At 49.4% G+C, this 15,897-nt stretch overlaps 5 protein-coding genes across 5 annotated transcripts; 2 read left to right on the top strand and 3 right to left on the bottom strand.

Annotated features, from left to right (window-relative positions):
- Positions 1–802: 802 nt before the first annotated feature.
- On the top strand, positions 803–2,823 carry BDR25DRAFT_347323 (uncharacterized protein; the record flags this gene model as incomplete). Its single annotated transcript, XM_033694251.1, has 4 exons — positions 803–1,059; positions 1,117–2,474; positions 2,668–2,676; positions 2,725–2,823. Exons 1-4 carry the CDS (start codon positions 933–935, stop codon positions 2,821–2,823), a joined length of 1,593 nt encoding a protein of 530 aa, XP_033540103.1. The 5' UTR covers positions 803–932.
- A 722-nt stretch (positions 2,824–3,545) lies between these two features.
- BDR25DRAFT_384757 (uncharacterized protein) lies at positions 3,546–5,105 on the bottom strand (the record flags this gene model as incomplete). Its single annotated transcript, XM_033697899.1, has 1 exon — positions 3,546–5,105. One exon carries the CDS (start codon positions 5,103–5,105, stop codon positions 3,546–3,548), a length of 1,560 nt encoding a protein of 519 aa, XP_033540102.1.
- Positions 5,106–6,181: 1,076 nt separating this feature from the next.
- Positions 6,182–8,038, top strand: BDR25DRAFT_298272 (uncharacterized protein; the record flags this gene model as incomplete). The annotated part of the gene is made up of 1 exon (XM_033689057.1): positions 6,182–8,038. Exon 1 carries the CDS (start codon positions 6,227–6,229, stop codon positions 8,036–8,038), a length of 1,812 nt encoding a protein of 603 aa, XP_033540101.1. The 5' UTR covers positions 6,182–6,226.
- A 402-nt stretch (positions 8,039–8,440) lies between these two features.
- Positions 8,441–9,519, bottom strand: BDR25DRAFT_307861 (NAD(P)-binding protein). The gene has a single exon (XM_033690921.1). The coding sequence runs from the start codon at positions 9,415–9,417 to the stop codon at positions 8,572–8,574; it is 846 nt and encodes a 281-aa protein (XP_033540100.1). The 5' UTR covers positions 9,418–9,519; the 3' UTR covers positions 8,441–8,571.
- A 637-nt stretch (positions 9,520–10,156) lies between these two features.
- On the bottom strand, positions 10,157–14,335 carry BDR25DRAFT_273347 (multidrug resistance protein 3). The gene is made up of 2 exons (XM_033687354.1): positions 10,722–14,335; positions 10,157–10,668 (listed from the first exon to the last, which is right to left on the bottom strand). Exons 1-2 carry the CDS (start codon positions 14,198–14,200, stop codon positions 10,320–10,322), a joined length of 3,828 nt encoding a protein of 1,275 aa, XP_033540099.1. The 5' UTR covers positions 14,201–14,335; the 3' UTR covers positions 10,157–10,319.
- Positions 14,336–15,897: the final 1,562 nt, after the last annotated feature.

Here is a 15,897-nt window from a genome sequence, read left to right as displayed (position 1 = left end):
AGCACGCCAGACACGTATTGGTTGCGGAGCTGCTCTGATTTAAAGCTGAGATGAGGCTAGTTCGGCTTGCAGAAGCTATTCCCCGAATGAAGAAAGGTAAGAAAGCAACTCACGCCAACTCCGAAGCCTGACTGGACTTGGTAATTCTCTCGATATTAACCATTCAAAACAAGCTCATCCCGAGTTCAAAATCCTCCTCATCCCTCACGCCAGGTCCGGCCACAGCCCTTGTAAAATTATTAGCAGGCCCCGCTAACGAGAATACGCAATGGGCACCTTGCAGACAGGATGACAATTAACGTGCAGGCGTATCAAATGCGATAAAGCCCTGAGAGGGTCGGAGTTTTGGGCACGAGGCTGGGACGTTAATAAGCACCGATTAGATCCCCGAGTAGTTTGTGGCGGAGATTAAATATACGAGGATTCCTCCAACAGAGCCGACAAACAAGCAGTATGGCGCAGTCACTTAACCACACTTGGTCGCTTCTTAGCGGGTGGCCTCAGGGAGTGCGCTCTTGGCAGGACCGAATAGGGTGCGATAATAAGGAGGCTGAGCAGGAAAAATTACACATGCTAGATCGAGGTGTGCGTTTGGTTACCCATGCGCTGCGAAGCGGTGTGAGTTTGCCTCTCATCCAGCTAGATGTTGGGCCATGTGTTGATTCAGCAGGGTGCCCCTGTCGATACTCCATGGGGTACCAGCGGCTGATTTCGGCCAAGCTATGCGGCGGATGGCCGAAAGCTTACTGTCAAGGCACCCGATCCTAATTTTTGGGAAGCACAGCACGCCATTGAAGGATTCCTTGAAGTGTAGAAAGTCTGCTCTGCCGCGAGCATGCATACTTCCACTCTTCCATTACCTAATAAAAGAGTCACTTGTAGATAACAAGCAACGGCGCTACCGATCCTCAACGATCGGTGTAAGGCTAAACATGTCATTGTCCACATCCAAAAAGCAAGTCAGGGAGCATGGGGATACGAATGAGGACGACTGGTCTCATATATCAGACCGCCAAGAGCGCAAGCGAATACAGAACCGTTTGGCCCAGAGAAACTATCGTAAGGATAGCGCCCTAGAACGACGTTAACTCTGAACTACCTTCTAATCGAAAGCAGGCAGGAATATGAAGGAAAGGATCGAAGCACTCGAGCGCGCCGCCGCCGAACACGCAAGATCTTCAAGTGCTTCGGTAAATGGCGAGCCAAGGACTGAATCGCCAACCCATCCATATCGCGACGCTGATCTCGACACGTCGTTATGGGATCCCCTCACGATGCCTCTCCCAATGCAACTGCATGCCAAACAGCAGGCTGGGAATGTGGCTCCTATGCGACGCATGGTTAACGCAGGTCATGACCAACTCGTAAATGGTGTGCGTCGGAATGGCGATGCCCACTTTGATTCCTTAATGGACGACTCGCAAATGATGCAAAGCCTCCCTTCGGAGGGAGCTTTCGCGCATCAAAGTTGGCCCGATGTCCCAGATGCGGTACTGTTCCCATCTAGTGGGTTTGAAAACTCGGACAAGTATGGAGGCTCTGCTATCCATACTGTACACGGATCTAATCTCCATTCCGGGGACGGACTTAGAGTCCGCACGTCGCATTCACCTCCTTCAGAACCACAGCTCCCTTATGGAACTCAGAACCCACCGTCGAATCACAGCTCCCCTGCCGTTGCTGCTATGGATCTTGGCACTCTTTGTCTGCAGGATATTTCGATGTTGGGCACAGAGTCAACAAGTGTACATTCCCTCCGACGACCGGCGGCTCTTCACAGAAAGTATACTGGTGCTTCAAGCAGTAGTAGAGAGGAACTGCGAGCCCGTTCAAAGACCCCTCTATATCCGTCAAACAACACTTTATCGAAGCGGAAAAGACCAACGAGCAATATGGGCTCTGATGTAGACTATGATGTCGAAGAGTCGAATTCGACATCTCTGTCTGGATCTGAGAGCGAAGATATAATCCCTCGAATATGGAATCTATACCCAAATGGAACCGAAAGTTCGAGCTCATCGTCGTTGATTTCATCAGTTACTGGAACCTCGCGGAATACGGACGCGAAAAAGAAATCCGTAGTTTCTAGGCCGCCGTCTGCGACAGGGACATTGAGCACCCGCTTGGCCTCTGCGCAATCCACCATAAAACCACTAGGCTTCTCTTCAATAGAGGATCTTTGTACGCAATTCTGGACTGCCGATTTGAATGACCGGCCTTCACTTGCCGATACCCAGCGTTTGAGTCGTCGTCGGGAATTGCCACACATGTTATCTCAGGTTCGAGAGCGATCAACTGGCTGGAGTGATTGGGAGGTCCAGGGGTGGCGCGACGAGGTGACTCGCTCAGCAGAAACGGTACTAGAGGATGAATGCAAGCGCTATTTGCGGAGAGAAGGCAAATCTTGGGCGCACAATAGCGAGCCACTTCCCGCTGAAGATGTGCTGAGGCTGAAGAGCACATTTCAAGAAGAGGTGAGTCTGGCTAACCCAATTCCAATAAAGCTCCTTCCGCTGACTTCCGTATTCCTTCCAGCTTCCAAACTTGTATGCTCTGCTCGACTCTCTGAGTAATACCTCATGTCAGATGGGTGGAGGAGTAGCCGGAGAGAATAGGAGGCCGGAAGTGATTGTGAATGCTATATGCACCCTGCTACATAGCTCGTAGTTTCTAATTGTAAGATTAAAAGTGCATAGTAGAAAAAAGCATAGATTAGCATTGCAGGTTATACAGGAGTTATGGGTCAAGGTTAGGCATCTGGGCTGTGCTTCAAGGGTGAAAGGCTTGAGCTACGTCCACATCTACATCCACATCTGTAAATAGTTGCATTGTACAATAACCGTGGTGCATGATTTCCTTATCAAGAAGAAAGCCTCAAAATGTCGTGAATTCGTGAGGAGTGTGTGCCTTAGCAGGTTTTTGTCGATAAGCCTAAGAAGTTCCTACAAATCAACTTCACCAATCTCATCAATATCATTCATCTGGAAAGATTACTCGTAGTGGTGCCATAAATTCTTGCGGATACAGCAGCACATTGCACGTCTTTAGCAGGGAGTGCCAGTATACAACATTGATCTCATCGCTCTCTTAGTTAAATCCCGTTACTTATTACTTGGAAGCCAAAGCAAGTCTTTCAAAAAAAAAAAAAGTGCGAATCTATTAGAAATCTCCTCGTAGTAAGCTATAAGTAATAAATCGCTTCATTTCCCAAAACCCCAACTCCAATGCAAATTAAGATCTATCCCCATTTTTTGTTCGCCAGCGATGTTTATAAATGCAATGGGCTCTAGCAACTCGTGTAGATTCCGCTCCAGAAATGAAATTCTACCTAAATCATTCTAGTGTTGGCGATATGCTGTTTAAATCCTTGCGTTGAGAGACAGTAAATCAATGCAGACGCTGTCTCTTCATTGATCGACCCAGATTGCGCGACTTCGTGACCTTCCTAGGTACCTGGGCCGTAGAATAGAAACGCGGCTTGACTATGACGTCTTCCGGACGAAGGGTAGCTTCCGCTAAGGCGTTGTCGCTCTCTAAGATAGATATCAGCATTTATGGACAAGTGGGGGGGAGTGGTTGCACCTACTAGAAGAGTAGGAAAGGTCAATGCGAGTAATTGGGTTAAGGCCTAATGTGCGTCGAACATGGGAGGCGTATGCAGCGCTCATTAGCGCAGCAGGGACGCTGTGATCCGCCAGATTTGAGGCCATCTTGTTCAATAGCTTGTTGCCCTTCAAGTAGTCTACAGCCTCCCAGAGGATCCCTCGCTTAACATTCTCAGAGTAGATACCTGGTAATTGCGTATCGTATCGCCGGTCAAGGTCGGCTACCGTGTAGACCTTGAGGGGGTCACTCTCGCCAAGCACATCGCAGTTACGCCAGGATTGGACTTCGAAATGATTGTCGCTGCCGAGCTCAGCCGTGCTGGGCTTGCTACGGTCGTGCTTGTCGTTGGCTTGACGCGAGTCAATCACAATGGTCTGGAAAGGTCCGCTGCGAACCTCGTGGGACTCATGCTTAACCCTTCCAACACCTTTGTAAAGATCTGGGTTCTTTCCATTCTCTAGCCATGAGCGGCGCGAGAAGCCGGTGTGTAGGAGGTTGATATGTGCTGTCGAGACGACCTCACCTTCCCGTTTGAAGGCAATTTGGAGCATGGCATCGTACTCACCCATGGTCTCCATGAGTTCTTCCACTTGCTTTTCCGAATGCCCGGTCGTGGCGTCGTAAGCCTCCGCACCAAAGATATCCTGGTGATCCTTGGTAGTGACGCTTCGCATGAAACCGTTCGGCATGAGGAACGACGAAACAACTTCAATTTCATCTGGCCGTTTGCTCGCGCTCCAGCCAGCTTTCATGAAGAGGTATGTCGTATCAAGGAAATGGTAGCCGCTGTGAGAGACCTTGCCATAACCATACCTAAAGGGGTGATAGTGCTGGTCGACGATTTCACCCGGGAGCCTCCATAAACCATCGCAATGAGTTGAGACAAGGTTAGTGACGGGACAGCCAGTCTTAGCTTGAATCTCGGCAATCATGTCGCTCGTACAATAGAAGCCAGGGTGATACCGACGGTGGCTGTTGATGAGGAAAAATGTCTCCTTGCGAGTCTGGAGCTCATTATATGCTTCCAACAGCTCATGGTAGTCCTCCGAGATACCGGCAGCCTGGCTGATATCCGTAACGGCGTTTCTGCGAACAGTAATAGGTTTGTCCATAATGACATGAAGTCCATGACGAATCGCCCAAAGACCGTATGCTTTGTGGCATTCCGGCTCTGCGCTAATGATAACGCAGTCGATACCAAGGCGAGCAACGACTTCGTCGAGCTGAACCACAACACTCGGCGGCATCGGGTCGCGGAACATAGGAACGAAGATCAGTTCGGGCCCGGGGAAGTGGACTGCTGCGTATTCTTCCGTTCGAGCCTGGTTTGGGATGACATCAACGGCCGCGACCAGTTCGGCTTTTCCTTCGTCTTTAAGGACCTTGAGATGCTTGATGAAGGTGCGCTTGGCATGAGGGCCAACTCCGACTAACAGGAACCTAGCGGGTTTAGCCGTAGGCTCCGAAACGGCGGCAACAATGGGTGTTATAAGAGGCATCGTGTATGGTTTTCTGAAATGAAAATCGTGGACTGAACAAGGCAAAGTTGAGTACTCTTTGCTGAACTTGAAGGAAACTTTTGATTGGACGAGATGCCTTGCTCTGATTGGACAAATTCTGACGGCAGTTGGGGTATGGAGCGAAGAAGATGGAAGTAGATCTCGAATTAAAGAGTGGATCTCGAAGCTGAAAGTTGATCTTGGGGTTGGAAGTGGAATTGGAGGTTGTGATGAAGGCCATTCTTCTAGTGAAATACATCAACATCTTTGGATAGCTGTTAGGCGGACTGGTGTGTCGTGCTGAGTGTTCTTCGAGGAGGTCCGAGTGTGGCTGGCGAGCACGTGGCAAAACCGCCTGAGTCCGGACGACATGGATGGAGCGGGTACCTGACCTCCGAGACAGTCAGGTACAGACCTTACTCAGGCGCTCTGCAAAATTCAGACAGGGAACCCAATCCTGACTCTATTCCACCTCGCCCACATCTAAGCCAAGCCTAGTCAGAAGGTGTGCCCGTTCTTTCTAGCTTACAATGCCACTCGGTAAGCTAGACGTGGGTCTCGTACTCTGACTATGGTGGGAGCGCGCCTAATCCCAAACGGCCCCTAACAGCCCCATCTTATCGCCATGGCTGACTCGGCGCAAGGCTGGACTTAGCATCTGAGGTTGCCATGAAGCAACGAAAGTAGGCCTTGGAGACTATACAAGAAGCTCTAAAAGTACAAACGCTGCTTTCAGACCTAGAAACATTTCCTAGAACTCATACCAAAGCGTACTGCTTCTGCTGCATTTTTGCCTCTTTTACTTTTCTTTGCCAACTTGATCGATCTTTATTTTCATAAGATTTCTAAACCGCCAAATTTCCAGCGTCGCAATAGACAACCTTTCCTAATTTGCATCTATGGCTTGTAAGATCACCGTCAAGTCGATTGAAGGGTCAAAGGGTAAGTTGCTTCCTGTTTTATCGCATAAAAATAACTTGTGCTCACAAGATACTACAGCAAGTTGGAAATGCACGTGGGATATCATCAATCATACATCTACTCCACACCAGCCATGGTTCCAATCTGTCGACCTGCGTCTTGAGGCCATTTCTGGCCCCCTCCGTCCCGCGCAGTCGCTTATGAGCGGGCCTATCTTTATCGAGTCTTCAAACGGATGGACAAAGGAACTGCTGCCGTCAGACTTCAAGTGCTCCGCTTCATTTGCTTCGTTCCAATTTCTCCTCGACTGCCTTGCTTCCACTATCTTGGACGGGAAATGGGTCCCTCGCAGTGTAAAGCTTATCGCACCACGAGTTGAGGGCAAAATTGTCCGCTCAGATATCATTCCGCTGCGTATGGTAGACATGGAGTGTATCGAGGAAGTGAGGTCTTTGGCCACGCCTCTCGAACACTATACGGGAAAGCCGTGGGATACCTCTGCGGATCTGATCTCCCTTCTTACAGAGTCTGCTGGTGGTATTATTCTCCGATCCAACGAGAGCGCCGAGATTGCGGATCTCATGCTGCGCAACGTCCAATTGGAGCTCCACAACCGACTTTCGTTCCAGTGGGTTATGCCAGGCCTTCGACGCAAGACTGTCGCCTTCCTCGAGGGTAGCACTGTCCACCCCTCTCGTGGAGGCACGGCGGAGAACATTTACGGGGCTGCCAAAGCCCTTGGCCTTGATGTTGTAGTCCTTGCTGTCCAAGGTCACTGGCTGGAAGGATCCGAATATGCCCACTGGCGTAAGGCTTTCGTTCCAATCAAATTCGGCTTCGATGCGGAGTTTCCGGCTAGGATCGTAGCTGCCGTCAAACAATCTGGGCTCAAGGTCGACGCTCTTTTGACCATCTTCGACTGTTTCCAGACGTTTATCACTGCAGCTGCAGAGGAGCTAGGTTTGGCTTGTGAACCGGCGTCTGCATTTGAGATTGCAACCAACAAGTATAAGATGAGTGCTTTCGAGGGCCACGAAGCGTTTCGTGCTGCTAGCGCAGATGAGGCTCTCAATATCGCCGCAACTCAAACCCTGCCTTACCCGATCATCGTCAAGCCCTGCAATGGATGGGGCTCCGAGGATGTCTTCAAAGTCGATGATGCAGCAGATCTTGCTCGCCAAGTCAGTCGCATCAACACCGATCGCCATGGAGCTGAGTTCGTAATGGAGCACTATTGCGATGGCCCTGAGATCGACGTTAACATAGTTCTGTACGACGGCGAAATCCTATTCTCCGAAATCGGCGACGAGTATCCCAAGGGCGCAGAAAACGGAACTCAAGATGATTTCCATGAGATGGACACTTGCTCACCTTCCCAACTCCCCGTGAACGAGCAAACCACGTTGCGAAGCCACTTCCACCAGACGCTTCTACGACTTGGCTTCCGAAATGGGATTTTCCATTGCGAAGCCCGTATGCAGGATTCCACTCTTGAATGGAAGTCGATCGACCACGGAATGTACGAGCTCCAGGAGACTTCCAAGCCTGCCGCAGCACCACCCAGCGTGTGGGTCATTGAGGTCAATCCCCGCCCACCAGGGATGAAGGCAACTGGCATTGTCGAAACTACCTACGGCATTGACTACTGGGCTCTTACTATGTTGATTGCTCTTCGCGATTCCGCGCGCGTGCAAGCACTATCGCAGCAATTCCGCAACGGCGCTCAGTACCATGCCGATATGGTTTTCATCTCGGCGGCTTTCGGCGACTCGAAGGAAGGCATCTGGGAGTCTGGCGACGTCACTACCGAATTGTTGGAGCGACAGCCGCATCTCGCCAAGAATGTGTCTAGGAGCATGACGTTTATCCAGAAAGGCGATAAGGTCCCAAAACCAAGCTCCGGTGTGAACACGTTCGTTGCGTACATGAACATCTTTTCTAGGAAGAGCAGGATGGAGGTGTTAGAGATTGCGAAGGCATTGAGACAGGATATCCAGATTGAGTACTCGTAGACAGGTTTGGTGTCTAATTCAAAAGCGCGCGTTGTATGGGTTTCTTTTGTTACAAGGTCTGGTTTTCATAATTGTTGAGGAGTTCTCTGTAATAGTACAAAGCGAGTGTACCACTTCATTCCCTCTTGATTTCGTAGTTTGGATGTCCTTGTATCGAGGAATGGAATTCCTAGGGAGTAGTACGGTAGAATTATGTAGCTAAACCTAGAAACACGGTGTGTCCGCTCCTAAGGATGATTAATGTACCTCGTGAGATTTTCAAGGAGGTGAAAACCGGCGTCTCAAGGTTGGGGGTTTGGGGCTTCAAGTAACATTAGCAGGTAACAGCGGCGCCAAGGAGCCATTCTAACGAACCACAGCCATGTAAACAATACTCGATCCGAATTAAGGGCCATTCAACACACACTCGTCTAGCCATCTTTTAAACCCGTAGCAGAAAAACGAACACTAAATTTGTTTAAATACGAGGGTGAGCCATGCAGACGGACAGGTGATTCGGATATTAACGAGCTCGGACGGCTTCCGCGAGTCAACTACCACGGCTGAACGAAATTGTTTCGCTTCCCATACATATCATTTGTCCGTCTAATAACCCTCCCAACATGCTCATCCCTTTTCCCTTCCACAACATCGCGAATGAAGTCACCGCCTAGACTGGGATCACCTGCACCCGCCTTCTTCATGATCGAAGGATCTCCGGCCAGATTCGTCGCGAGAAAACCCGGTGATAAACTAAAACACTTAACGCCATCTTTCTCGAACAATCGCACCCAGTGCAGGAACATCATATTCAGTGCGGTCTTGCTAACACGATACGCATAAGCGTTCGTCGCAGCCATTCTCTCGGGCTTCGGCCACCCGGCACCAAACGGGAGTTTGCGGTCTTCGCCGGGTGTTTGCCTCATGCTTTCCTCCTCTAAAGATGACATTCCGCTCGTAATGAAAAGCAGTCTTGGATCAGAAGATTTCAACAAGAGCGGCGCAAATTCCGTTGTCATGACCTGCGGGGAACTGACATTTAGGTCCATGGTACGGGTCCACGCTTCGCGTTGCGACATTGTGTTATTTTGGTAGTCGGTGTCGAAGCCGCCTCCAGCGTTGTTGACGAGGCTGTCAAGGCGGCCGTATTTGCTCCGCACATATTCGACGCCTTTGGCGATCGAGGCATCGTCTGAGATATCGAGTTCGATTTCTTCGATGGTGCTGATGCCTGGAGAGGGCGTGCTGCGGATCGGACTAATAGCATCTTGAACTTTCTGGAGAGTGCGACCGGCGGCGAGGATATGGTAGTCTTTTGGAGATGACCAGAATGAGCGGATTGCGGCGAGCCCGATGCCAGAGTTAGCGCCGGTGACGAGTACGATGGTTTTAGTCTCCATGGTTGAACAATTGATATCGAGTTATTGGGAATGGAAAGATGCTTCAGAATCAGTTGCTGGACGTTGGGGTGTTCACGTCTGTCATGTCGGCGGATGTCCTCGCCTGTACCTCCAAACCAGCTATCATCATTTCCACCAGAGAACATCTGCCATCAGCATTACTGCTACATGCAAGCCCCGCCAAAACGGCTTAGGCACATGCAAGTAATATTAAAACTAGCTTAGACGTCGTCAGACGAGAGCTAGAGTCAAATAAGCATTTCCTTGAGACGCACTCGGCTGACTGGCCTTTCTGACTGTCCTCTCTCCACAGCGCCACCGTTTCATGTGGCGCCGGCGCGGGTCCTTCTGACTGTCCCACAGAGCGGCGCCACCCGCCGATCCCAATGTTTCGTTGCTATTTGTAGGTACCCAATTCGGATGTCGCAAAGATTCAGAATACCCATTCTGGTATGCGGCTCTTTTCATCACGTAGGATCTTAGAAACCTAGTCTTCCGGGTTAGGTGCATTGCACTTGCACGCTCGGCATTCATGGGAGTCCACAACGAGCGTGCATTTTCGCTGAAGCGACATTAGCAAAGGAAATTTCAATTAGATCAGTAAGAAACAGAGCTTCTGCGTCTAGGCTTTCCCAGATAGTCCATCAGTGAAATTTTATCAACAATGTTGAAGGAAACGTGCCAAAATGAATGAAAGGAATATACTTTATCAATTAAACAAAATAGAATCGAATATCCCCTCTAATCTGCCATCTATGCTATGCTATATTCAATTTTACATTCCATACATATCCATACTATTTTCCATGCCCGAGGTATCTTGAAAGCAAGCAACAAAATCCTCACCACAAACACCCAACAAACGCCAATGCCATTACAAGTAAATATATCTCTAAATACCATCACTGTAGTCCCTGCATCTGCAACAAGCTCGAGTAATGCCCACCCAACGCCTGTAACTCCCTATGCGACCCACTCTCCACCACCTGCCCCTCGCTAATCACATATATTATATCTGCTTTTTGCACCGTACTCAAGCGATGCGCAATCGCAACCGTAGTACGTGATTCCGCGGCTCGCTGCAGCGCGTCCTGAACGAGCTTTTCAGACTCCGAGTCGAGGGCTGAAGTTGCTTCGTCAAGGAGGAGGATGCGTGGGTTGCGCAGGAGAGCTCGCGCAATAGAGATACGCTGTTTTTGGCCGCCGCTGAGCATAGTGCCGCTGGACCCGACAGAGGTTTCGAGACCTTGTCTACCGTGGAGTTAGTAATGCGTCAGAAAGGGTGAGAAGAGGGTTGGCCTTACGGGAGAGAGGTTATGAAGTCGTAGATATTTGCATCTTTGCAGGCTTGCACTATTTCATCTTCGGAAACAGTGGTGCTCAGTCCCAGGGCTAGGTTCTCTCTGATTGTGCCTGAGTAGAGGGTGGGTTCTTGACCGACGAGAGAGAAAAGCTGTCTGTAGCCATTTATGTTGAGTTTTGAGATATCTTGGCCATCCAAAGTCACCGTTCCAGAACTAGGGTCGTAAAATCGCTCAAGCAGGCCTAGAATAGTACTCTTGCCGCATCCACTAGCTCCAACTAATGCTACAAACTTGCCCGCAGGGATATCTAAGCTGATATTGCGAAGCACAGGCTGATCCAGTCGAGTTGGATAGTAGAAGTCGATATTGTGGAGTGCAAGGTGACCTTTGGTGCTCTCCTTCTCAGTGCAAGCTCCATTGTGGTTCCAAGTGTCGATGGTAGGTTCCTTTTCGAAAAGTAATTTGAGGTCAGAGGCAGCATTCATTGCCTTTCCGATATCCGGTGCGAAATTGAACAAGGCACCCGCGATTTGCGACCCCCAGATTAATGCTACAAAGCAGATAAAGAATTGTGTGAGGCCGTACTCATGTCTAGCGAGAAGCAAGCTTCCATACCAGAAGACGAGAGCTGCGGCCAAAAAGGCTACAGCCTGGGATGCTGCGTAGAGAGCGGACGCGCGCAAGATGGCTGGAAGGGACTTCTTGGCCTGCTCGAGCTGGACAGTGCGATAGCTTTGGAGCACAAAATCCTCCAGTCCGGATGCAGCCACAGTGCGGATCGCAGTGACTGCTTCGCTAGCATAGTTCGCAGCTCGCTGACTACTAAGCCGAACTTTACTGTCGAAAATCGAAATAAATTGAAGGCGGACCCACCCAAGAACCGCCGTGAAAGGAATAGTCGCTGTACAAATAAGACCTAGCTTCCATCCAATAACCACTGACATGATGATGCCCGTTGCAATTGTAAAGGTGAAAGTCAGGATGCTACCAATGACCGCTCCTCCTAGCCCCGCCAAGTCTGCAGCACTCGATGATAGCATTGAGCTCATGTTCCCAGTAGAGTGGTGTTTGTCGTCAAAGTATCCAATATTTTGGCGGAGGATGTGCCTCAGACAAAGATACCTAACTCGTCGTGAAAGCTTTTCTGTAGCGTACGCGAAGAAAATGCCATTAACAAGCCAGATAAAAAAACAGTAAACTCCAATGAGTGTGAAAGCGAGGGCCCAGATATTAACATGGTCTTGCAGCTTCTTGCTCTCGTTTAGCGGAATAGAGAAGGCATCCAGGATCTTTGCGAAGAACACAGACTGCACTGGGAGACCGAAACCGGCTAGCATGGCAGAGAGTAATCCGCCAAACAGAAACAGCCACTCCGGCTTGTTGAGTTGGATAATCATCTTGATAGTCGCCCAGAAGGTCGGTTTCGACTGTGGTTTCGGTCCCACCGGTTCCTCATCGCTGTCGTTGATACTCTTGTGGCTGGCTTCAGACTCTTCAAGTAATGTTTCTTTCTTACTTTTTACGGCCGGATATATATCCTGGAGCGTTTCTCTTGAACCAAGATCGAAATCTGACTCTTCTGAAGTGTCGTGGCTGCCATCGACTTGTTGTATCTCTACCAGCTTCGAATATGCTCCATGGAGAGCCATGAGCTGTTGGTGAGTTCCCTGCTCAACGACTTGGCCAGCTGACATTACAATAATGTTGTCAGCGTTTCTAATAGTCGATAGTCGGTGGGCAATCACAATCGTCGTTCGGTTCTGAGCTGCAGCCTCGAGAGCAACCTGTACAATTCGTTCGGAAGTTGTGTCGAGAGCAGATGTTGCCTCGTCCAGGAGTAGGACGCTTGGTTCGGCCACAATAGCGCGAGCGATAGCAACACGTTGCCGCTGTCCACCGGACAAGGACTTCCCTTTCTCTCCAACCTCGGTATCGTACCCTAAGGGCAGTCTACTGATGAAGTCGTGGGCATTTGCCAACTTTGCGGCAGCAATCACTCGCTCGCGAATTCGCTGAGGGTCATCGTCTAACTCTGAGCTCTCCAAACCTTGGCGTATATTCTCGAATACCGTTGTGCTGAACAAGACCGGCTCCTGGCCGACATAGCCCATTTGGCATCGAAGCCAGCGTAGATTGAGATCCTGCACATCACGTCCATCTAATCTGATAGTGCCAGATGTGGGTTCGTAGAACCGTTCCAGAAGTCCAAAGATGCTACTCTTCCCACAGCCCGAGAGTCCGACGAGAGCAGTTGTTTTCAAAGCGGGTATGTCGATGTTCACACCTCTGAGGACGGGAACATCTGGTCGCGAAGGATAGACAAGGCCCACATCCTTTAGCTCAAAGGTTCCGATGATTGCGTCTGGGACAATTCCATCCTTTGAATATGGGTCTTGTGGAGATTTCCTGGAGATGGTCTCGAAGACGGAACTCGCGCTAGCCATTCCATTCACAAAGGCCTCCGCTGTTGGGATGATCCGTACGACCGCAAAGGCGCCGTTCACGATAGCTAAGGTTGCACTCGTTAGGGCTGAGATACCTACGTATCCTTTGATTAAAAATCTTGCGCCCACGTAAAAGCCGAGGGCGTATGTGAAACAAGGCATAGCGTTCGCCCAGCCGATCATGATCGCAATTAAGGAGCGGGATTTGATGCCTGACTTCTCTGCGTCCTTCAAAAAGAGGTTGTACCTGTCGCAAAGCTGGGCCTGGCTACCACACACTGTCACGTCTCGAATGGCTCCAATGGCTTCTTGGGCGAGAGAGGATCCAGTGCCGTAGCATTTCGAAGATATTTTGCCATAATCTATGGCGAATGGGGTGATCGCGTATGTGATAATAATCATTGCCACGAAGACACTGCAGAGGACAAATGCAAGCTTCCAGGACATTATGAACGCAATCACGAACGCAGCACCGAAATTTGCGGCAGCTGTAAGTGCCATTGACAGCTTACTTGTAAGAGCCTCCTGGATCTGGTTCATGTCCGAGGCGATGTGGTTGGTGATGATGCCAGCTCCTCGAGTGTCGAAAAATGCCATGTTTTGACGTATGGTAGCTTTCAAATAGGCTTGTCGTATTCTTTGCGTGATTCGTTCGCCGGTGTAGTAGAAGCCCACTGTGCTAGTGTAAATGAGGAAGAACTCGGCTATGGCTAAGTAGACGTAGTAGAGGGCAAATTGGTTCGTCTTTCCTCGTAGGGTGTCTCCAGATACCGAGCCCTGTACAAAGCCTGCAAAAGTGCTCGCAAGCTGGCCGAAAATAACAGTCAAAAGTGGATTCGCCGCTCCAGCCGCCACGGCCATGATAGAGCTCATGACAATAACGAGAATGTCCCATGGCGCAGCGAAAGATAATGGGTTGAGCCTTTTCTTTCCCGTATTATCCTCCAAGCCATGTAATTGTCGGTATAAAATATCCTTTCCTCGACCGTCCAGCATCGGGTTTTCCTTTTCTGGTTCCTGAGATGGTGTATCCATTATGTCCGCGATGTAGAACGAAACTTTTAATATAGTGTAGAATGATCTGTGGAGCGAAAGAAATATGAACAGGAGCTGCGCTCAACGAAAGTAGTCGCAAGATTTTTTTTGAGAATAATAGAACAAGGAGTAAAGAGAACATTCATTGGCAGAAGGCGGATCCGATTTTCGAAGTATGGCAACCGTCGCGATAACTGTTGACTCATCATGGGGCTGAATGGCAGGCCCGCACGTGCGCCTTAATCTCACCGGCTAAAAAATTAGAAGCTTCCTTATCGGGGTCAGAAGAAGCTTATTTCGCCAAGTCTTAATCTACTCAGGTACAGTCAGATATGCCTCCACTACTGAGCTTGAAGTGCAAGATTTCTTACTTGTCGTACTACGGAGTGAGCATCGAGGTAAGTCAGAGAAGACTTCAGAGAGACAGCTTACCTCCTAAGGGTAGTTGGTGAAATAGGAGAGCCACATGAAGCCTAGGAGTTACCTGTGGCTTTTACAACATATAAACAACAGTCCGATCCGAAGTGTCGCCTCTCTGCATCCTCATCTGGTGGAATAATGGCCTTCGCACATCCTTCCAGCGCTCCTAAGACCCTGGCCACCCAGGTGACCCACATCCTCGCCAAAGAAACATTCAAACTCCGCTCGGGAGCCCCGACGAAATTAACTAAGCCCAATAACATTCTTCGCGGGAATTATGAGGCCAATCCTCTCAGTATCGACTTGAGCCGTGCGTCCGCAGAGCCTCGCGGTGGTGCCACTTCGGAGAAGAGCAAATAGTGAGGGCGCCGTTGATGTAAGCTACTTGTCGATCCTGTTACTATTTATAGAAAAGTTAGAAAGACGTTAACGACTGTGCAGCTCTCTACTATTAGGTGGGGAATTTTCCGGAGGAAGGTCGTCGAACAAGCAACAATTTTTCCCAAGGTCTATTCAGAAAAGAGGAAGGCTTGACTAAATCACTATATCGGGGGCTAGCTCGAGTGCTAACCGAAACGGGAACGCGTAGGAATTCTTGGGGAACATTTGAGGTGTCTTGGACCTCTCGCAGCGACTAAAGTGAAGATATCGAATAGTGGGTGGAGGTTATATTTCTTTGCGAAATATCCTATTTTCATTTGAAAGTGACCAGTTTCGTAAAAGTTATAGCTAGTTTGGTAGAGTTTGAAGACATGATCTTGTCTAACATTAGCAATAGTTATTCAGTTGTTAAAGTAGCACAATTCAACCTCAGTTTTATTGTACTGCACTATTCTGTAAGGCATATATTCTTCATGCACGTCGAGAAGATGTTGCTACTGGCACAGATAATTTGATACCAGCCGATCGACCCCGTCACGACATTATGCTCAACAACCAGCAGATATGAGACGTAGCGACCTTAACAACTGTCAGGTCTAAAGTCAGGAAGAGAAGTGCCGCTGAGCGTCCTTTGGTCCGCTTGCCGGCTCCTGTGAATTCATAACGCCTGTCTGTATGCGATGGGTTCTTGTCTAACGATCCCGAAAGCTCTATTTGTGCCGTTTCTTCAACTTTGCGTGGAAATTCTTTCTAGGAAAACTGACTGAACAACTTAGTAGCAAACCCTGATACGGGGTGTAGAAAGGACGTACGAAGTGAGCATCAGTTCCCTCAACATCATATCCTCGTCCATTGTGTCATAGATCTCGAGCTCGAATCGCCGGAACAAATTCGCA

This window comes from Lindgomyces ingoldianus (genome assembly GCF_010093535.1).
Source record: "Lindgomyces ingoldianus strain ATCC 200398 unplaced genomic scaffold BDR25scaffold_61, whole genome shotgun sequence".
NCBI classification, from domain to species: Eukaryota; Fungi; Ascomycota; class Dothideomycetes; order Pleosporales; family Lindgomycetaceae; genus Lindgomyces; species Lindgomyces ingoldianus.
This window is presented reverse-complemented; position numbering and strand designations above follow the sequence as displayed.

Bases quoted from the DNA above. Each gene is read 5' to 3' on its own strand.
- BDR25DRAFT_307861 (XM_033690921.1), bottom strand. From the start codon at position 9,417: ATGGAGACTAAAACCATCGTACTCGTCACCGGCGCTAACTCTGGCATC.
- BDR25DRAFT_273347 (XM_033687354.1), bottom strand. From the start codon at position 14,200: ATGGATACACCATCTCAGGAACCAGAAAAGGAAAACCCGATGCTGGAC. The intron at 10,669-10,721 runs GTAAGGCCAACC...ACTCCACGGTAG, and splicing joins GACTTCATAACCTCTCTCCC to ACAAGGTCTCGAAACCTCTG.